The sequence below is a fragment of the Eucyclogobius newberryi genome, unplaced genomic scaffold (genome assembly GCF_026437365.1).
Source record: "Eucyclogobius newberryi isolate DKJ021-1_F unplaced genomic scaffold, fEucNew1.0.hap1 SCAF_12, whole genome shotgun sequence".
NCBI lineage: Eukaryota > Metazoa > Chordata > Actinopteri > Gobiiformes > Gobiidae > Eucyclogobius > Eucyclogobius newberryi.
In genome coordinates, this window is record NW_027315746.1 from 25,077,826 (window position 1) to 25,101,183 (window position 23,358).

At 39.6% G+C, this 23,358-nt stretch overlaps 2 protein-coding genes across 6 annotated transcripts in view; one reads left to right on the forward strand and one right to left on the reverse strand.

The window, feature by feature from the left end:
• The window catches only part of rpe65a (retinoid isomerohydrolase RPE65 a), a 47,119-nt gene extending 39,797 nt beyond the window's left edge, over positions 1 to 7,322 (forward strand). The window contains exon 6 of the mRNA XM_072441666.1: positions 7,306 to 7,322. Within this exon, the coding sequence (XP_072297767.1) occupies positions 7,306 to 7,309 (4 nt within the window). The 3' untranslated portion in view covers positions 7,310 to 7,322. The remainder of the gene's footprint in view (positions 1 to 7,305) is intronic.
• The window catches only part of LOC140356588 (voltage-dependent R-type calcium channel subunit alpha-1E-like), an 80,683-nt gene that overhangs the window by 27,499 nt on the left and 29,826 nt on the right, over positions 1 to 23,358 (reverse strand). For all 5 annotated transcript variants that reach the window (XM_072441652.1, XM_072441650.1, XM_072441651.1 and 2 more), the window contains exons 4-11: positions 20,558 to 20,827; positions 14,118 to 14,223; positions 13,903 to 14,042; positions 4,292 to 4,395; positions 2,937 to 3,095; positions 1,562 to 1,752; positions 1,383 to 1,486; positions 1,185 to 1,300 (exon numbers count right to left, since the gene is read on the reverse strand). In XM_072441652.1, coding sequence (XP_072297753.1) covers positions 1,185 to 1,300; positions 1,383 to 1,486; positions 1,562 to 1,752; positions 2,937 to 3,095; positions 4,292 to 4,395; positions 13,903 to 14,042; positions 14,118 to 14,223; positions 20,558 to 20,827 — 1,190 coding nt within the window. The remainder of the gene's footprint in view (positions 1 to 1,184; positions 1,301 to 1,382; positions 1,487 to 1,561; positions 1,753 to 2,936; positions 3,096 to 4,291; positions 4,396 to 13,902; positions 14,043 to 14,117; positions 14,224 to 20,557; positions 20,828 to 23,358) is intronic.

Below are 23,358 nucleotides of genomic sequence, written 5' to 3' on the forward strand. Positions count from 1 at the left end.
AATGTCGAGGTAAACATACGAGACAAGAAAACCTGTTTCAGCCGGTCGAGGGGCAGAGATCTACAAGTGGGTCACATGAAGCTTGGATAACGTAGGATAACTCGCACTAATACGCCACAAGATCGGGACCAAAGCAAGTCTACAACAGGATTAAACTGGGCAAGAATGCATCAATAGTTACTTATTTTATAATCCACCATCCAAGAAAACCACCCAAATAGTGTCAAAATTGAAAAGCTTGAGTCATACAACCAGACAGCATGTTTTAAAGGTACACTATGTGACTTTTCTGGTTGTCTTTATGCAGATGTTGTCACTTTAATACTTTACGTGGATTTACATTACAGTGGTACGGCAGACAATCATGACCTTATAAATATACTTTATGAATGGCAATAATTGTATTAGTAGATTGTAATACTGTATAACAAAATATCTATAAACTTCAAAATAATTCTTGCTGAAAGAGGTTTGCTCCACATTTCTCTATAGAAAACTGAGTGAGAGAAACACCATCTTCAGAGCAAACCGTTTCCCCCCTCCTCCTATATAGAACTGGAGCATACTGTACAAAGAAATCCACCGCTCTTTGCCGCTGTGAGACCTTTTGGTCAGAAGCCATTTTCCTGCCCCAATAGCCTTGGACCTTCTAATTGTTTTCTGTAACATTTTCCTCACTAATCACCTGCTTTTCTCCGCTATTAGTTACCTGAGCACTCCCAGCATCTCATTCTCTACAAGTGTTTCTATTGCAAATAAGTAACTACATGCTTTCTTGTTGTGAGCTGGGTAGCCTCTCCACGGACCTGCTTGTCTCCATGGAGATGCGAAAAAGTAATAACATCTCTATGGAGAAAAGCAAGTGCAGACTTTGAGGTCTGGTTTACACTCGACACATGATAACACAGAGAAGTACTTGTTCCCACAGAATAACAGCACCAAGCACGGATTTGAATGACTTAAGATTTGTTTCATATAAACTGGACACAAATATATTCAAGCTAAATGAAAAGATAAAAATTATAGTTTATTTGTTTGTTTTTTGCACTCTACCTTGTAAACCTAGACCATGGATGTTTGTGTTGATGGCTAAAAACCTATACAGAACTGCACTCCTGCGCCACAAGAAGCAAAAAACGGCTATAAATACAGTACAACTATAAAAGGTGTACAGTAAGTAGTACCTGCTCTGTCAATCCAGGCTCTGTAACCATTCAGCTCTCGCTCCACCTGCTGCTGGCGACGCAGCTTCATAAAGGCTCGCCTGTTCTCCACCCGCTCCCTCTCTTTGGCAAACTCACTGTAAGAAAACAAACACACGTTAAATCACACGTCTCATCGTGACAAACAAATGTATACACAATAAAAACAATGATACTCACCCAGACAACACACCCAAAACCAGGTTGAGCACAAAGAATGAACCAATGATGATGAGTGGGATGAAATACACCCAATTCCAAGTGAAGCCCAACGCGTCATTGGTCTAGAAAGTAAACATTTCAACATTCAATGCCATGGATTTCATAGTGAGAAGATGAAGTTGAGATATTTGGAGTACATTGTAGAGCACGGCCGTCCATCCCTCCATCGTGATGCACTGGAAGACAGTGAGGACGGCGAACAGGATGTTGTCAAACTGTGTGATGCCATCGTTTGGACCGATCCAGGTGTCGTTACAGTCGTATTTTTCAGGACACTTCCTCACACCGCACGCGAACGCCAGCTCGGACGAATCCACCGTCTCATTTTCTGGAAAGCGGAAAAGCTTGTTATAGCCAGTAGTTAGCGGGTTCTATTGTCTTAATTTGTCTCAGAGTTGTGTCGGGGACATACAGTAAATGATGTGGTGTGGCCTCTGATTATAGAGTCCATGTGGAATCATTAAGCGGTAGATAATTCAGTCCACAACATCTGTAATTATAACTCGAAGCTGCTATTGTGAGCTATCAATCTGGCAGCCTTTGTTCTGCTTTTTTGCTTTCATGCCAAGAAATACACAGATTTAAATTGTTTATTATTGGAGGCACAAACAAGTCGCTGAAATTGTCATTAAATATGTATTACAATATATCTTTGGTATTTCATTAACAATAGTAAGTTATATGATTCTGAGCGCTGATGTGCTTATGACACACAGACCATAATTTGACCTATTTAATCATAGTAATATAAGTAACATAAGTAATATTTTCAAATTAAGTCTAAGTTAAAGTTACAGTGACATTAGCATGATGATAGTACAAAAGGTTTGATCAAAATTTTACATTATCATAAAAAAGAGCACTTTTTGCCTAATCATGCAATTAAAGGGGCAAAGTTTTGATTTGAAGTTAAAGTTTCAAATTAAAGTTTTGATGCAGAGTCCGCCACCTGCTTGTCACCATGGAGACGTTATTGCACTGCCTAGATAGAACGCATCACACCACTAACTTAATCTAAATCCAGGCAGAATTACAGGTGATTTTCGATTTATTTTTTGGTAATAAAACCACTTGTAATTGAATAAAAGAGAGAAAGTTTAAAACAATTCTATGGCATATTCCAGGTAAAGCAATAACACCTCTCTGGAGATAACCCGCTGGCATACTTCTGCACTAGTAAAATGGTGCTGAAGGCCTTTAATAAAGTGTTGAATGCATTGAATAAAAGGGCTATACAGCTTTTTCTCTTCTGATGGTTGCCCGCTCTTCTCGCGGTTGACACAGTTTTATAACAGCTAAAACAATGATGTTAAAGTCTTCTTAATACAGACAATTTCATCAGACAGTTTTCAGTAAAAAGACAATATTACGCAACACTGGTTAAACATACGCAAACTCCCACTCCTTTTGGACTCGCTCCAAAGTTCGACAAGAGCAAAACAATCACACACTGAGAAAGCAATTATCATCTCTGCTTGTCTTTTTTTAGGGGCAAAGTATGTTCTACTGTACCAAGAATGTCAAAGGATGGCAGGCAGGTTTGGTGGAGCTTCCCGCTGTAGAACTCCAGGCCGATGATGGCGAACATGAGGATGGCAAAGAACAGGAGGAGGCCGATCTGGAGCAGGGGGATCATGGCCTTCATTATGGACTTCAGCACGATCTGCAGGCCTGCGCGCGAGCAAGGCAAAACATCAGGCACGACTCTTTAGACAATGAAAATGAACCTTTAATTGAAAGAAATAGGGTAAATACAAATGACATTAGACCATATGTGAATATTAGACGAATGGTGATTGCATTAACTACAAGTAATATGTAAAATCTAGATACAACAAAACAATAAAAAACATAGATAAGGGAATGGTCCGATAAGAATTTTTGAGTTTACTGTGGCTGATAACTGATATTAGCAGATACTTATATATTAAGACCACATATGCATATAAGTTATAGTAAAAATTACCAATTAACCTTTCACTTTTCTACTAATAACAATAAGTGGGATATAAAATGATTTGGTAGGTATACCATTTGTGGTATGATTACACTTTTTTTATTGCAAATTCTAAATGCTTAATGTAAACAAGCTTAAGCCTGTGACAAATGCATATGTGGGATGTAGCTGGTTTATTGAAGAAACATATAAAGAACTAAAGGGTTGAGAGGTGTTTGTGTGTGATGTGATTACCCTCACACAAAACAACAACAATCTGTAAGCTACTGAAAAATACTTATTTTACAAAACTGGTTTACAATTCTTGTTTTGAATAGATAAATGTTTGCATACGTTAAGGCAAATGGCTATACCATCTGCTGTCATATGAGGGCACGATCAAAAATATACTGCAAACTGGTTTTAAGTTAGGGATGGACCAATATAATACTGGTATCGAATCCAGAAAATATATTCAGATCAGGTATTGCTGACCCAGAGCATCTCATAATCATCTCAACTTGTATTCATGCAAACAATTACATATAAATGTTGATCTGTTTTGTCATATTATTACCATACGTTATTTGTGTTTAAGAAAAGAAATGCAGGTTTTAGTCTCTGCGTCGGTGTTAGTTGACAATGGGCAATCTTGAAAGTGAGGAGCTTATTCTGCTTTCTGATTGGATAATCAGATTGACAAAACACAAAATGCAGCACATAAACAACAACCACATAAATTACAGTAAAATAATATATATATTTTACATGTTCACTACATAGACGTTTATGAGATATATAAACGTCTCATAAATATATCTCATAAACGATGTTTATGAGATATATAACTCATATCCAATATACTATGTTATACTATGTTATACTATGTTATACTATGTTATACTGTGTTATACTATGTTATCTGACTTACTTGGTATTCCAGAAACCAGCTTCAGAGGCCGGAGCACTCTCACAGCCCGCAGGGTTCTCAGATCCACTGGGATGTTCATATGGGCCCCAGCTGTCGCCAAGATCCTAAAATTCAAGATTTTGTAATTGTACATTACACTTTTTTAAAATCTCATTGCTGTTCCTGAAAGAGAGCAATAAACAGTATCTGTAACAGGAGATATGTTCTGTCTGATGTTATTTGTAGTAACGGACACTGCCCCGTGTGTTGTTGAATACCATACACATCGATGATTAACGCTTCTGTTTCCACCGTGAGGCCTTTTTGCACTTTTTTGTTGACAAAGTGGTGTCTGTGAGACAACTGAGCACTTTCAGCATTTGTCCAGTCCCTCCTGCTACTGCTGTACATTCTGCAATTCTCTTTGAACCAGTCTTACTCTCCTCCCTGTTTTTAGAAAACAACTCTATTCTAGTGTACAATGATATTGCCCAGTCTGAGGATGCAAAGCGCTCCGTTGTCCTAGTTCTGTTAGATTTAACGGCAGCTTTTAATACAGTCGGCAATTCAGTTCTGTTGTCTCATCTTAAAAAGTATGTTGGTATCTGTGGCATGTGCATCTGTGCATCTGTGCATGGTTTGAGTCTTATTTGACCAGCAGAAGCTTTTCTGTCATGATTGGGGACCTGTCCTCTGCTGCCTCGCTGGTCTGTGGAGGGCCCCAGGACTCTACTTTCGGCCCCATGTTGTTTTCTCTGTATATGTTGCCACTGGGGTCAATTATAGCGAGGCACAGTTTTGCTTTTCACTGCTATGCAGACGATCTGCAGATTTACTTACCTGTGTTTTCAGACAAAAGTGATGGGGAAAAAAAAGTGAAGACTGGTTGTATTGCAGACATATATATATGGTTGTAAAGGGTTCTATATATAAAGGTTGATTGATTGCTATGTGACCTTGAATGATTTCATAGCTAAATCTAGTACAAATGTCATTTTTCTTCCTGAGATGGATGCTTTTGTCATTACAGGGTAAAAATAGAAAATAGCAAAAGGGCAAAAACAAATGCTACTCCAAGGGCGCCCTTCTGGATAAATAAAACACTTGTAATGTGACAAGCTGTAGACTGGGAATGCAAAGACACATATAGTATAGTGCCCACACAAACAGTGATGTCCCACTGCCCACACAGGGACTGAAAAAGGCATCACAAAAGAAGCACACACACACACACACGTGGATTTGTTAAAATGCAAATGGGAACTACATAGACCATGATCCTTTGTATCATACCAACATGGGCTGGGCATGATGGCACTACAAGACAAGCTCAATCTATTCTATGCTGAAATGTAACTGGATATTCATCTTGCACTCTATAATAATAACAAGCATAATAACCCTGCTCTGCTGATAAGAAAGTCAGGAGTAAACTTGTTTTCATAATAAACCTCAATTTCACAGTTTTTCACGTCGTTGATTTTTAAAAACACAAATTAAACTAATTCATTGGACTGAATCGGTCTTGAATTGCAGGGTTGATGACTTGATAAATGTTATTACGCCACTATATAGGGGACATGTATCTGATTCTTGTAGTCAGTTTTGTGTATGTGTGTGTGTGTGTGTGTGTATGTGTGTGTGTGTATGTGTGTGTGTGTGTGTATGTGTATGTGTGTGTGTGTGCGTGCGTGCGTGCGTGTGCGTGTGTGTGTGTGTGTGAGGGGATAGTGGGCGAGTGTGATGAGGAGGGGGTGGAAGCACATGGCGGTTCTGAAGAGGAGGCCCACGCACACTCTCTCTCTCCTGTAGGCAGCCGCTCAATGACACCAGCACACAGACAACTCCAATCCATATTGAAGTGTTGTCAAGCCACCATATGTTCACATTCATCCGGCTGACTGCAGAAGTTTAGTAACGGGGCGAGCCAAGGCAAAGACAAACGCATATGAGGATTTAAAAGGCAATTTGAATATGCTGTACACTTGTTTGGTCTCAGAGAAAATGTGAAAAGAAATGCTTGCTTTCAGAGCAATATAGTGCAGGCATTTTTGTTACAAGTTGAAAGATCAGAAGGCTTTTAAATACACATTAAGTACTAAACTGCGGGTGTTTAGGCGTCTGTATATTATACTGTGTTCGTGTTCATCATAAACCACTTTACAAAGTGAAGAAGTAATAACAAAATAACGAAATCTGTGAGTGAGGACATACAGAAGTAGAAAATTCAATATTATCAGCTGATATTTTGGATGAGTGAGGAGCACATGGAACAATGGGCCACTCCAGGACGAATGAGGGATTACACCGACATTAACTAATGTAAACAGTTATTTTGGAACCCTTCTGCTCGGGTCTTGACTAGAACCAGGAAGGATGACACATGAGTCGTGTTCTCAGGTCTCTGCACTGGCTCCCTGCGGCTCAGAGAATAGACTTTAAAGCAGCTTTGCTTGTTTACAAGTCTCTCTGTGGCCTAGCACCAAAGTACATCTCAGACATGTTAGTTCCATGGTCCCCCATGACCTCAGGGACCGGCCTCCTGCTGGTGCCCAGAGTCAGTCAATTTTAAAACCTAACCAAGAGGTGTGCTATATATTGCAAAAGATGGTAATATGTTGTTTTTGGAACATGCTGTAACAAAAGGTCTTCACCTAAACTTTCACACCATTGACCCATTTCTTCACCCATTCAAACCTGCTCACACATAACTCGATTCTACCTTGCTATTTATTTTCTTATATTCCCACTTATTTCCAGAAGCTAACAACTATAGATTCACTCCCACTGTATGCAACAGCAGTATATAGAACATCCCACATATTTAGTGCTGCTGGAAGGCTCTTAACAACAGTGTGAACAAAGTGAAGCGCATTTTCTCAGCACTGATGCAAACCGTCAGATAAGAGGCTGAATTCATTACATGCACAGAATGCTAGGCTCTCCCACACACCTACACTCAAACATCACCAAAAACCCACAGTAATCATCATGTTGCTAACCAGTGGAAAACAGATCTCCATATGGCGCTGCAGCTGAAACAACATCAACAAATTAATAGCTTTGAATGGAATGACAAAGATATCAAGCATGCGACAAATGATGACATTGCTCCGCTGAAGTGGGAATAGAAACAGGCATTTATACTGTATGAAAGACAATAATGAGTTGGTGGGCGGGATGTCTGTTGTTTGGTTCAATTCAAATATGAGTTAATATGTGTCTATGAGGTTTCTTAAAAATACACAGTATTGCACTAAGCAGGCACTACCATGTCAAGTTACAAAAGGCTAGATGTGGGATTTTAAATGTATTAACTTAAACTAGTGGTTCCCAATCTTTTTCTCCCAGTGACTCATATTTTACCTATGGAACATTGGGGACACAAACGCCATTCTCCTTCCTGCTACTGTCTTATGAGAAAATTTTTATTATTCTATGATTAATTATAGATTAGTTATACAACAGTAAGAATCTTTCGAGACACAAATTTGGGCCCCGGCTCCAAGGTTGGGAATGACTGACTTAAACAGTACAAACTAGTAATCTGTGCCAAAAAAAAATGTAAATCTGCTCCAAACCACATGCTGTTACATCCTGGGGACCCGAGTATTCATTGATAAGAAAAGACTGAAACTAAATTAAAATTAAATTACACAGCCATATACTCCTTTGGCTCTGTGCATATGTGCAACCACCAAGCTTCAAGTGAAAGAGCTTTGGCCTGACAGATCCAAGTGCGACTCCTCTCCCTCTGCTGTCTTTATGTCAGATGGCTAATGAGTCACTCCCCGTCTCCACCTACTGCAATTATTCATCCTGCAGAAAGAGCAACCACTTTAATAAGGCGTCACACTCTGGATGAGGACAGTAAACTCTAGATGAGGGACAGTAAACTCTAGATGAGGGACAGTAGACTCTAGATGAGAGACAGTAGACTATAGATGAGAGACAGTAGACTCTGGATGAGGGACAGTAGACTCTGGATGAGGGACAGTAAACTCTAGATGAGGGACAGTAGACTCTAGATGATGGACAGTAGACTCTAGATGAGAGAAAGTAGACTCTGGATGAGGAACAGTAGACTAGATGAGAGACAGTAGACTCTAGATGAGAGAAAGTAGACTCTGGATGAGGAACAGTAGACTCTGGATGATGGACAGTAGACTCTAGATGAGAGAAAGTAGACTCTGGATGAGGAACAGTAGACTCTGGATGATGGACAGTAGACTCTAGATGAGGGACAATAGACTCTAGATGAAAGAAAGTAGACTCTGGATGAGGAACAGTAGACTCTAGATGAGAGACAGTAGACTATAGATGAGAGACAGTAGACTCTGGATGAGGGACAGTAGACTCTAGATGAGGGACAATAGACTCTAGATGAGAGACAGTAGACTCTAGATGAGAGACAGTAGACTCTAGATGAGAGAAAGTAGACTCTGGATGAGGAACAATAGACTCTGGATGATGGACAGTAGACTCTAGATGAGGGACAGTAGACTCTAGATGAAAGAAAGTAGACTCTGGATGAGGAACAGTAGACTCTAGATGAGAGACAGTAGACTCTAGATGAGGGACAATAGACTCTAGATGAGAGACAGTAGACTCTGGATGAGGGACAGTAGACTCTAGATGAGGGACAGTAGACTCTGTATGATGGACAGTAGACTCTAGATGAGAGACAGTAGACTCTAGATGAGGGACAATAGACTCTAGATGAGAGACAGTAGACTCTGGATGAGGGACAGTAGACTCTAGATGAGGGACAGTAGACTCTAGATGATGGACAGTAGACTCTAGATGAGAGACAGTAGACTCTAGATGAGGGACAGTAGACTCTAGATGATGGACAGTAGACTCTGGATGAGGGACAGTAGACTCTGGATGATGGACAGTAGACTCTAGATGAGAGACAGTAGACTCTAGATGAGGGACAATAGACTCTAGATGAGAGACAGTAGACTCTGGATGAGGGACAGTAGACTCTAGATGAGGGACAGTAGACTCTAGATGATGGACAGTAGACTCTAGATGAGAGACAGTAGACTCTAGATGAGGGACAATAGACTCTAGATGATGGACAGTAGACTCTGGATGAGGGACAGTAGACTCTAGATGAGGGACAGTAGACTCTAGATGAGGGACAGTAGACTCTGGATGAGCGACAGTAGACTCTAGATGAGGGACAGTAGACTCTGGATGATATATCACAGGGTGGGCGGGGGACCATATATCAAAAAACATGTATATTAATTTAAGGTATGAATTTATATTCTCAAAAATCTATTGTTAACTCTCTGGTATGTTAACTTTAGGCTCTTAAAAGGAGCCAAAAGGAGCAAATGTTGAAATCGTCTCTTGGAATCTACTGCGACCATTGGACAAAATGATCACCTAGTCATTAGTGAGACTTCTGCTGCTAATCAAAGCCCCAGACCCACCACCTTTGTAGACTCACAATGTTCGCCGCGGGATATAATTGCCCATTTTTGGAATCTCAGAGAATTAATTTGGTTTGTGGTCCATTTTGTCACACACTCCTTACTCAGATTAGGAATTTTAATTGAACGCCAAGTCCCAGTAGATTCAAACAGCAAATCGTTAATACGAAGTGGAATAAATGCCGGCGGCTTTGGCCCAGTGGCCTCAATTTGATTCCCACTCGTCTTCAGTGACACATGTAGGTTTTCTTTAAAGTCTGACTTACTTGCTCCACTACACTGCTCTGGGGTGAGAGAAGGGGTGACATATGTGCAACCATAAAAATGTGTCAGAGCTGAGGCAAGAAACCAGGTCGTCTGTTTCCCAATGCAGCTGTGGTTCAGATTGATGGAACGTGCAAGGCAGAAACAACAGCAACTTTGTGGTTAAAAAACAACAACAAATTAAACGTGGAAATGGATTCATAGTGCAATTTAACACCTGGATGCAGAGGTTAAATGATGTGTGATTTAACAACAGTGAAAGATAGTGTTAAACAATTTTGGAAATAATAAATTAGCTGCGACTTATATGATTGCGATTATTATTTGATCTATTTATTTTGATATCAAGATTTAGTTCAGAGTGCTATTGTTGAGGGGCCTTTAACAAGAATACTGTAGACTGTTTCTTCTTCTTTGGTGTTTAATGGTGGTTGGTATCCATAAAGTGTTACATGTTACATTACCGCCACCTACTGTAGTTGTAAAAAAATATTTCAAAAAATATATAAAGACATGAATACAAGAACACCATGCATTTCACAACATAGGTAAAGTTGCATTTCCAATGATTGAAGTGCAACATATCATATACGATCATAACAATTATCTTCAAAAACATCCAAACCACAACATCTCTATGAATGGATGAAAAAAATGCTTGAAAAGGTGTTAACCAAAGTTCAAACTCCACATTTGTACAGCACAACAGATAGAGAACCGCTGTACAAGCCAAGGGAAAATATATTTGTGAATGTATTTGGGGCACGTGAACAGCAGCTCTGAGTAGTCACTAAGCAGCAGTCACGTCGTTTGAATGTGATGTGGGGATGTTATGCACACACTGGTGACACTGGAACAAAAGTATCTACCTGCGTTGCACCAATGAAATTTCCCCATGTGGGACAATAAAGGAATATCTTATCTTATCTTAAACTAAACTGTGTAAACTTGCACCAGCTTCAACTCACAATCAGGATGCAAGCTTTGATCACAGAGCAGTTCAAGCTTAAAATGTTTTAGTCAATTTAAATAGTGCTATTTTGGTTCAGTTTCAGAACTCAATTGTTTTTGCTGGAGCCGTTTCCCAAGGGGAACATTTCAAAGCCTGCTCTAGGGATTACTTGACAAACATGCATTTAAAGCCAACAAACCCATCAAAATAATGATGTCTTTACTGTAATTTACATATGCTTATGACTTAATTTGCATTATAAAGAATGAGTCACAAAGCAGTGTTATAGACACCTGTTGCTTATCCTTTCAACTACAATGCTCTTAGGCCAAATTTAGACATGCAAAATACCTACAAAAAATACTGACTTGTTATAAATCTGGACCTAATTTAACATATGCTTATAGTGTATGAATCTGAAAGTGACTTGTCTCTTTGTTAGGTCATGTATACTATCAAACACAGGCTAAACACAGCCTCAAATGCAAAGTTGCTCTGTTACAGGCAACAATCAGCCACGGTCACTTAACAAAAACAGTGTGAGTGGCCCTTCTTGTGTCCTTGCTTGATTTGAAAAGGACCAGGTACAATCTCTAACAGCTCTGAGGTGATGATGGTTTCACTCAGTGCGTTTACATGATTAGGAAAACAAACAAAAAAAGTTTTTTATAACATTCGGTTTTGACGAAACTCTGTCCTTGTCCAAGTATACACGCAGACGAGAAAGTCAAGTTTCTGACAAGAACGTGTCGTCCTCCTAACACTAGATGGCGATATGCGTGTTTCAGCGGACTAATACGCCCCCCCATTCCGGTTGACCTTTTGCGTCACATATAAACAACTGTCGTGCGTATTTTCAAACAACAGCAAGATGGATAGTCGTACACCTTTGTTCATCTCGCATGTAATGTCCGCGTTAGTTATTGTGCAGATAAAGTGCACGCTAACTCTGGTGTTGTGTTCTTCATTGTAAGCGACCGGCTTCCTTGTATGGTTTTGTTCTTCCTTGTATGGTTTTGTTCTTCCTTGTATGGTTTTGTTCTTCCTTGTATGGTTTTGTTCTTCCTTGTATGGTTTTGTTCTTCCTTGTATGGTTTTGTTTTGTTCTTCCTTGTATGGTTTTGTTCTTCCTTGTATGGTTTTGTTCTTCCTTGTATGGTTTTGTTTTGTTCTTCCTTGTATGGTTTTGTTCTTCCTTGTATGGTTTTGTTCTTCCTTGTATGGTTTTGTTCTTCCTTGTATGGTTTTGTTCTTCCTTGTATGGTTTTGTTCTTCCTTGTATGGTTTTGTTCTTCCTTGTATGGTTTTGTTCTTCCTTGTATGGTTTTGTTTTGTTCTTCCTTGTATGGTTTTGTTCTTCCTTGTATGGTTTTGTTCTTCCTTGTATGGTTTTGTTTTGTTCTTCCTTGTATGGTTTTGTTCTTCCTTGTATGGTTTTGTTTTGTTCTTCCTTGTATGGTTTTGTTCTTCCTTGTATGGTTTTGTTTCTGGGGTCATAGGTCAACGTGGGTCGTGGAGCATGCGCACAAGCCTTGTCTAGTTTCAGTGCGATTACACAACCGCATAATCTGGGTGTCTCAATCGGAGATTTTGAACGCTGATTTCTATCGGAATAAGGTGTTTAAATGCACACGAAGATGTCTGATTGTATCGGATTAAAGCAACTATTCTGTTTTTTCGTTTGCATGTAAACGTACTGAGTCAGTATCTAATAACAAAAGAGTTAGACTAGTTGATTATGTTCAGTCCATCAACCCAAAAGTATTTGAAACCTGCTCAGACCTGTGTATCCTGTCATTGTGTTCTAGGGCAAGACACTTCATCCATCTTGCTTATTTGAATGTGTTGCATGCGTGAGAGGGGCTGATGCTGCAGCCTTGCTCAGTCAGTCTACCCCAGGGCTGCTGTGGCAAGTAGCTTACCATCAGTTTACACTAATCATTTTTTGTTACACCTGGCTCAGAAAACAATCCTTTACTCACTTACTCCTATTATACAGAATACTTAGCGACAAACCTCCCAAACACACACAAGAGCGCACACCTGTTCTGAATTCATTTGTATTCTTCCCTGTGTTCCTTGCAAACGTGTCCATCACAGCTGCTCAGTGTTGGGTCCAGCGTGACTTGTTCTGCAAACGTGATGCCGCCGTTTCCCTTTTATGTAAGAGACTGCTCCAGTAAGAGAAAAAGAAACATGTGGGAGTCGGGTTGAGATGTGATGTCAACGCGCCAACAGCAATCTCACGCAACACTGTACATTTAACCTCTGCAATTCACATCCTGAACCTGGTCTTTACAAAGAACAAATTAAATCAGTCATTATGTTTTCTTTTCCCCAGCTATTATTTTGCATAACATCTCCAGCAGCAGTGGCGCATTCACGTTTAATTCACAGAGGTCCTGGAGGCGATTCGAAGCAGGTTTTTAGACACAACCGCCAATCCACTTATCCACCCACATTTCTGACTGCTGCCGAGCCCGACTGCACCATGGAAACAGTCATTTATGTATCCCTGTTGATGTATGAAGTGTTTAAAATCTCACGTCGAAAATGGCAACAATAGAGTCCCAAATATAAGGTCATGAATGTGTGTAGGGGCGACGTAAACAGTCGCACGTGCATCACAACGTAACACAACAATCAGCAGGCAAAATTAATCTCTTGGTTCAATGGCCATGAATGGGAAAGGAAACTAATTGTAAAATCCCTTGCAGAAAATTAAGAAGTTAAGTCAACGATGCTTGTAATTCTTGATGCAGGCCAACCATAGCAAGTGATGAAAGAAGTGGGTTTGGAAAAAGCAGGCTTTGTTGGGAGGAGATTAAAGGTACTATGTAACTTTGTAGTAGTCCAAACAAGCAGACAAGCACGTGGCGATCACTTTATCAGAAAAGTTACAGAGTTCACCTTTAAAGCAGTAAACTGACAGATTATAAATACTGTCATGGCAACCAGGTGCTATTACTCACCCGCTGAGCACCACGATGAAGTCCATGACGTTCCAGCCGTTCCTCAGATAGGAGCCCTTATGAAACACGAAGCCCAGGGCCACCAGCTTTATCCCCGCCTCGAAGCAGAAGATCCCAATGAAGTACGGCTCTGACTTTTCCTGTTGAAGTAAAACATCGAAATATATTTTGATCGGTTTTGCATAATTAACCATAACAAAAATATGAGCTCTTACAAGTCTTTTTGCCATGGGCGTCTTGTCCTCGCCAGGGAGATGCTGCTCCAAGGCCAGGACCACACAGTTGGCAGTGATGGTGGCCAAAATCATGTACTCAAACGGAGTGGAGGCACAAAGTTAAGGAATGATCAGAGAAGTCAAACATGAAGCGTGTAGGCTGTTTTTTTTTTTCATGGCATTGCTTTTAAATGTCAAAACAGTCATAGGAATCAGTGGCTAGCAAATACAATATGTAGAAAATCAAAATAAAACATTAGCGAGTCTATGGAAATTTTGAGAGACAAAAAAAAGTCCATATAAAATGCTGTGCTCAATCAGCCTGTACATGGTCTTGGAATCTAAATGATGAAGATAATGCTCTTTCGGGTGTCATTATGCAGATATATGACACTGGAAAGGTGTAAATGAGAATCAAACACAACCTTTTAAATTCTGCCTTACAAAAATAAATGTAAAAAATTACCTCCTACATTTTTTGGAACAAGGCTAATACATCTGATAATGTAAAAACACATCAGATGGTCACTTGTGCAGAGTAACTGTCATGGATTATGTTTTGTTTCCTTGTTTTCTGTTTCTTTATGTGTTTTTTTTTAGGTTTTTACCCCGTTCGTGTCCTCTGTGTCTTATTTTGAGATGTCTCTTGTGTGCTTGTTTTATTTCCAGTATGTTCATTGTCCTCATGTGTCGTACCTGTTGTGTCACCTAGTGTATTTAAGCCCATTGTTTCCCTGTGTCCTTGGTTGGTCCACTGTTATAGTTCTCTTCACATCTGTTGTGTCTTGTTGCCTTGTTTAGTTTTGAATTTCATCCTTGGATTATTTTGACCTTTTGTTTCATTTGATTTTGTTTATGTGGCACACTTTTGGCAGAAAAGTCTTGTCTGTGGGTGGCATCAGCGGATTAATGAACATAAATCAAAAATACAGGTAAAATATTACATTCTGACAAATGAGGGTCACTCTACAAACTGATTTACAATGTCCAAATAGTTAATGTGCTATTCATGCACACAAAAATGCACATTGTATAAAATGTGTACATTTGTATCAATGTGCAGACCAGACCAATGACCACGATCTTCTGTTTATACTTGGGAGAGTCAGAACTCATTGTTTTGAGTAAATGGTCATTAATTGTAAAGTCGAAATAGGAAATAAATGAAAATTAATCAAGAAAATTAGACGAGAGGGGAGGAATAAAACACCAAAAATGAATCCCAGCTGATTTGGTTGGATTTTGGCGCTAGAGTTATACCTTTGGTATGGTTTGATTCATCTTATTATCTTTATGTAGATATACTCTTTGTCTAGCTTCAGCTGCATTAGCATTGGTTCACTCAAAGCTTTTTGACAAAAACACTAGAAATGGCGTGGTTGACATTGACTTTAGTGAACATTTGCCTGTTGTTTAAACTACATTTCGACCTGAAAATATTTTAGTTGTATGTATAGCTGAGGTACTGCTGATTACCTGGATGTAGAGAAAGCCTATGAACGTATTTGTATTTCCTGTGTAGACAAAGACAAACTATGTGGTGAGGGAGTGTGTGCCTTTCATTAACCCTTAATGAAATTGAGCGTTGCTTGATGTTTATAGCCTATGACAGCTGCATTGCACTCTGTTGGAAGCAATCTATTAGAAAGATTGTCGTCTCCATAGCAACCTGCTTTTAAAAGTGCTTTTCATGAGAGAAAGTTCAGTGGGAGACAAAGTGCTACAAACTCACCTTCACCTGACACAATAATTTGTAATAACATGCACAGTCATTTGAAAATATGAAAAAATTAGGGAATTAGGGCTGTGCTTATCATTACAAATAAATTATAGCTCAAATTATGCAAACACTTGTATCGCCTCTCAAAACCTGGAGCACAGCAGCTCTCTAAAACTGCAGTGACTTTTAAAACATTTGTCACAAAACATTGATAATGAATGAGTTTCAACTTTATCTTTCATAACCATTCCAAATAAAGGGGACTCCTATTACAAACCCTAAAAAAATGTGGTTATGATTTTGTCCATAAGGGTCACAGGGGTATGTAAACAGACATCCAGCAGACTGCAATTTGAACACATCTTTTCTAAGCGACCATAATCATGTGACAAAAACTAAAATGTGGTAGAAGAAAAGCTATAACCTGTACTTTTAGCAGGCCGTGTATATTTCATTCTAAGCCCCTCTCTAATCTAAGCTCTGTATTTGCATCTGACCTGATCACCGACACGCTCTATCCGACTGTAAGTGTGTTTAGTCCAGTGGGAGCTCATATACATCCCCCAGACTTCAGTCCCAGACGTTTGGTGTTGCTGTCCCTGGCCGCCCTTATTAACCATGATGCTGTGAGTGAAATGAGGTCATTGAGTCACAGAGGAGCGGAGATGAGGGCCCCTGGGAGCTACTCTGGCACATTCACTCATTCCACACTGAGGCTGTTCAAAGCTTCAAAATAGCTTAAATGGGTAACGCTTAATCAACGTCCTGACTGCATTTACCTGCGTTTTAACCCACACAATGGCTATATTTAGACAAGACACAACTGGCAAATACAATCACGTCACAGTCATGCATTTTAAGGCACGACAAGTCTTTTCATATATATTTTGGGGTTCTTTTTTGTCAGATTGCACTCACATAAAAAATAACAAATATTTGATTTAATCAATTTCCAACTATAGATTTTTACATTATGTTAAAGGCCGTTTTCTCCAAATGCATTTTTCCCACATTTTCTCACATTTTTCTCACAACGCATTTACAACGCAGGTAAATGCAGTCAAGACCAACCACTGAAGTAACACTTCTTGTACTTAACAAGATTTTATTGCATTGCACAGAGGGATTTGTAATAAGAATTCCAAGCCGGATTTATTCAAGTTTTAACTACAAAAAATTATCCAAACCTTTTACACCAATTTTAAGCAAGATCTAGTTTATTCAAATGCTAAATAAGATAATCAAAATCCACTTCGTAAATTTTTTTAGTGTCTAAAATTTCAACAAAAAGAACTTGGCCCTATACATTTTTCAGATGTAAATGTCCCAAAAATGTGAAAAATGCCTTATTTATACAAACAAAATCATTATATGAAAATTACAGGTATAACAGAAGTTTCAAATGGATATCTCTATATTACCGTGTAACAATTATGTAATACTTTAGGTTGGACAGAGCCCTGTGCCAAAATAAACATCTATTGTAGTTTCATTGCAATTCACATGAACTCTATTTGTTTCTTATGAGTTTACACTGGATTGTGACTGGTTGAATCCACAGTTTAAGTTTTCCACAAGCGTTGCATAGCTTTTAGTCTGGAGAGGGCAGCTCTAGTGATTCAAGTGTACTTACATCAGTAAAGACTGCCACAGTAGTCCGTTTATAAGTGAAAATATGCCGTTTTAAAGCAAACTTCACATGCTTTTCTAAATATAAATCACAACTCTTCGAAGGAATCATCTCCAAACTATAAATGTTTTACTGAGCTTAATAATTCGATTCCATCACAAATTAATGGGAACATATACGCACATCCTAAAGGAGAAGCACCAAATCTAATTTTTTGATTAAATTCTGATGAAAAATATATCAATGTATTCTATAAAACTATGTAGCATTATTCACAGATAAATATTAGTTACTGGAGACACTGTGGTTGTCAAGTAACTCATCCCTCTCATGTATTTTGGACTGCCATGTTATTCATAAATACTGGACTGAGATCAATGAGGCACTGCAGACTTCAACATTGACTGTAGTCCTCCCAAAAAGTTCAACTATATTTAAAGTATATATATATATATATATATATATATATATATATATATATATATATATATATATATATATATTTATTTTTTTTTTTTTATTTAGACCGTTTTATTTACTAAAGGTTACAAACCTGAGGAATGGTTACATGTTAGACAACGGGAATGAAAGAAAATGATAAAATGGCGTTAAATATTCACGCCTTCAGTTGAAAACCAAAGCAGTTCCCTGTCAAGAGGTTCAACAGCACAAGTATGGTGTAATGATGGATTACATAAGCAGAAAGTTAAAACTACAACAATACGCCTTACGGTCTACAAACAAGCCCTCCTGGATAAGGGTTTGGCCATGTCAAATCCCAAACAAGAGTTGCTTCTCCCAGCCCACAAGCCATGGTGGTACTATAGGCCAACTCTCTCTTTCTCCCACACGCTAACTTCACTGCCAGTGGCCAGTCTTGACCACTAGGCCCTACGCCCACACAACTATGGAGCTTCAGCGGTTAGGTAACACTGAAAAGACTGGCGCGCTGCACTGGTGGGTGTGTAAGACAGGAGGAGCTGTGGGTAGACTGGCAACGTACTGACTACTGATGTTACTGAGCCGGCAATTATTCAGTCAGGAAACCTTCTTTGGACAAGGAGAAAGCTTGACAGTGATGGATCTAAAAATGGTGTGGGATTTTATATTGGATTTTTCACTAAGAAATTTGTGTATTGATTTTGGTTTTTAGAATATCATCCATTTATTTTCTGTTTTTTTACTCCTGGGGCTGTAAATAAAATTAGAGCAAAACATATGGAGCAATGGGTACATCCATTAAGTTCCAATTGGCAGTAGAATTACAAATACAAGACATTTGGTAATACCTTTCAAAGCAACTGATAAAAAAATCACAATCTGACACCAAGTTTAAGATATTCATGGATGTCAGCTTTCTGTTAACATACAACGTTTCGTTATATGTTAATTTGTGTTAAAAGTGTTAACTCTGAAACCCATGGATAGAAAGTCCAGAGTTTGAGCTATGATAGGACATTTGCACCAATCAAAGTATTACATGTGTATCAAATAGTGGTGGAAAATAATTGTGGTAACCAATTAGGACGCTATTTAGTTTCATTTGGTGGATAACTAGATCACATTCCCTGTTACCATTTAGACCAGGGTTGCTCTAAAAGAGCAATGTACACACTATGCAAGCCACAAATCACCCAAGCCCCAACTTTCTCATTGGTCTCCATAGCACTGCAGTTACAAAGCATGCCCACACTACATTATTTGGACTTTGTTAGATGTGTGGAAGTTGATGAGAGAGGAAGTGGAGAAGAGTGCGTGTTGGATTTGAACTGACACCTACACAGGAGCAGGTTCATATTCCAATGAGCACTAAGGCAGCAGAGATGTGCCTACATGCCTCCCCCACAGTGAGACGAGCTGCTTCCAACCAGCACCACATGCTAGTTCTCCACTCTCCCACCAGCGTCCCAGCACCAGTGCAGTGGGCTCCAACGCAAATATGGTCAACATGCAAAGAGGGGTCAAAACCTTAAAAGACTGTTATGATTAAGATTTGTACAGAATCTTTTGTTATTAAAACAGCCATAGTATGCTTTATCAGACTACACTCATGTGCGTAAAAGTGAAGGTAGAGAGAGGTTTGGAATGACTGTGGCTCTCACAAGGTGTGTGAGATTCTAAACACCAAGGGCACTTCCTGTAGGGGGCGATGTGACATGCAGATGTGAAATCTACTCTTTATTTAGGATACAAACAGAAATGTATGACTGTAAGGTGCAAACTAAATTGGAATATAATAAAAAAGCTCATAAAATGAATTAGATATAATGTTAGAAGTTTGAAATAGGAAAACACTGTCTTGAATGTATGAGTTTGTAAAGGTTTGGTATAGACGCTGTAAAAATGTTAATTAATCTGATTTTTTTCAAACTCATAAAAGAGCTACATTAAGAGGAAGGAAATGTGTTTGAAATTTGATCCCTACAAGTACCTTGACTCTTCTATTGAGCAGAGCTCAGAATCCTTTAGCTTTAATAGCTGAGAGTAACGGTAGCTCTCTCCATGGTCCTGAACAGACTAAATGAAATTAGGATGGAAAGTATAGGCTTGCCAGCAGCCATATTGTTGACACACTGATATAAATACATATGTTTCAAAACTAAACTGTAAATTTCATCTGCCGCATTTAAAAGCTCCGTCCTCTGACCTGATATGGCTTATGACAATGTAAAACACAATATCAGCCAATCACTACTCTTCCATATGAAATGTATCAGTGGAATTCCTCTTGAGATATATCATCTTACTTTAGACGAGGTCCAAAAACACACAGATGTTATACTAAAGGTACAATGGACAACTTACAAAACCTATTAAGTTTACAACACAGACATTTTGTATTTTTTAAACATACAGACATGAAAAACATGCCTCGTGTGACTATAAACCCAATTTTCAACAGAAATAACTAAGAAATGCCAAAATGATGTTAATTACAAAAGTGCCTGAACTCTGTCTTTTGCAGACTTTGTTAGAGGGACAGTTTTTCTCAAGAGACTAAGTATGGTTGGTGAACAAACAAAATGCATTTTATGCACATAATTGATTTTAATTAAAAAATTAAAACTACTTAACACATTGGAAGGATATGGCCACTCGATGATCCGCTTGGCATATTTCCTTATGATGTTGTCCTCAGAGAAGATGAAGAGCGACCTGTTGACGGTGAGGCAGTTTTGCCGGTGGGGCACGGGGTTGTACAGGGCCATGGTCCGGGCCCGTTGAGCCTTGGCTTGCTTCATTGAAGCGGTGAGTCCCGCAGCCACCGCGGCCGCGTCCTGACCGTCTCCACCGCGCTCCACGTCGCCATCCCCGGAGTCCACGGTGCTGGGAGCCGACTCGTCTCCGAAGCGAGCCATTCTACAAAGATAAACCGCCAAAAGGGATTTACAAAAAAGAATAAGGAAAAAAAAAAAAAAAAAACAGCGACCAAGTTCCCGCCAAAAAAGTCACTAGGTCCTATTCCATTCTTAGATCACAGGTCAAAGTCCCCCACGGCCGGGGAGTCAGGTGTTTCCAGCGGCATCCCATATGATGAGCACAGCCTCACGCACAACACGCACTAACTTTCAACATGCCTTTGGTCCAAGAAACCTATTCAAAACATCAGCGAAAGCCGTTTTCTGTGGCTTTTGAGCCGCCACCAACCCGCAAAGGGCACGAGTCTCCCGCTAAAACTGTTGCCAAAAGTTTACGCATCTCCCCTGGTCGGCAACAGCAGGAGGAGATCATTTAGGGAGGAAAGTGGCTGTAATCTCTAACGCGCGTGTATCACTTGGTGGATATTATCAGCGGCGGCAGCAGCATTTGCACAGTTCGCCCCCTCCCACAACGTTTCATGATGGCGATTTCCAAATTGATCTGAATGAAGAGTGGAAGACAGCGATGGAGGAGGGACCGTATATGTGCACGTTTCCATGGTGATCGCAGTTTGCTTATGGCTGAGAGAGAGAGAGAGAGAGAGAGAGAGAGAGAGAGAGAGAGAGAGAGAGAGAGAGAGAGAGAGAGAGAGGAGAGAAAACATCCCGTTATACTAAAAAAGGTTCAAGGTTGCGTGGGTTACTGTGGTTTAAAAGCATTACGCAGAGACACTCGTGGGCGCAAAACGCTCAGGCACGCGAAAGCATAACGGAACATAAACAATGGGCAACAAGTGGAGACACAAATCTATAGGTGCAACGCAAGTGCGCACGTTATTGATAAGTGCGTGTCGTCACTGTCGCCATTGGAAAAGTCAGACGCGATTAGAGCCGTCCAAAGTGGGCCATTGTGCTAATATTGGAGTAAAGTCTGGTGTAAAAATAGCGCATGAAATAGATTTTAGGGCTGCTCCCTTTTTGAGGAGGAGAGAGTGAATGAGAGAGTGAGTGAGGAAGAGGCAAAGAGAGAGAGAGAGAGAGAGAATAGAGAGAAAGTAAGAGAAAGAAAGAGAGATAAAAAAACAAAAAAGAGAGAAGGAAAGTGAAAGTATTAAAAAAGAGAAATGAAGAGAAGGGAAGATATACATAGACAGAGGGAGAAATGAGAGAGTGAGGAAGAAGCAGAGAGAGAGAGAGAGAGAGAGAGAGAGAGAGAGAGAGAGAGAGAGAGAGAGAGAGAGAGAATGACAATAGAGAGAAAGTAAGAGAGAGAGAAACAAAAAAGAGAGAAGGAAAGTATTAAAAAGGAGTAATGAAGAAATGGGGAGATATACATAGACAGTGGGAGAAAAGAGAATGAGAGAGGAAGACAGGAGAGAGAATGTAAGAGAAAGACAAGAAAAAGAGAAAGGGGGAGCGAGAGAGAAGGAAAAAAGAGGGAGACCAAGAAAGAACGACAGATAGAGGAAAAGAGAGAGACAACAGGAGTTAATTGAAAGGAAGAGAGAAAGAGAGAGAGAAAGAAAGAATAAGAGGGAAAGAAAGCAGAGAAAAGAGGGAGGAAGGCAGGTTCGTCTTCACAGGCACAAGTGAGACCTAGTTTGGCCGTGGGCTCTCTCTCTCTCTCTCTCTCTCTCTCTCTCTCACTCTCTTTCTCTCTCTCTCTCTCTCTCTCTCTCACTCTCTTTCTCTCTCTCTCTCTCTCACTCTCTTTCTCTCTCTCTCTCTCTCTCTCTCACTCTCTTTCTCTCTCTCTCTCTCTCTCTCTCTCTCTCTCTCACACCATCTGTTACTCGCTCGCTCCCCCATTGCTTCCTGAAGATGACCACCTCGCCCCCCACACCCAAATACTAGCGGGCCATTGGGGCACAGGTTTTTGAGTCAGGTAGTGACTTACTAACCCCGTTATGGCACTGCTGCTTCCTCCACAATGTTTAATGAGAAGACCATATTGAGTCAACTCGTCAGCAGTGGTTAATAGAATGTGAAAGGCATGAGCAACAGCCGCAGATGTGGGACGTAGAGGAATCGTTCTGTCCAAAGCCTGTACTGATCATCATTTGAACATAATCTGTGCAGAACACCTTTTTCCCAGTGTGAACAATATCTGTTAGTTTTCTTTCAATTTTCCACTAATATTCCACCAAGTTTTCTTTCAATTTCCCACAATCTTTTCCACACATTTTCTCCACCAATAATTTAAACTGGCTCTGATCCTCCTGGTTTTAGTTGACACAAAGTTATCTGGGGCTGAGATTTATTTATTTTGTGTTATATTCAACCAGGTGAGAACCCATTGAGATCAAATCCTCTTTTTTAAGGGTGACCTCGGGGAAAGTGAAAAATATAGCAGCACACAAATCATAAACATAAAAACAACAACACAATCAAGAGACATACATTAAAAAACATCAAACAAACAAACAAACTAACAAACAAACAAACAAACAAACAAACACATATTTAAATTCAAACATCTTTTTAAAAACCTCAAGTCAAATTGAAGAGAGTTCCAAGCAGCAGAAGCAGCGT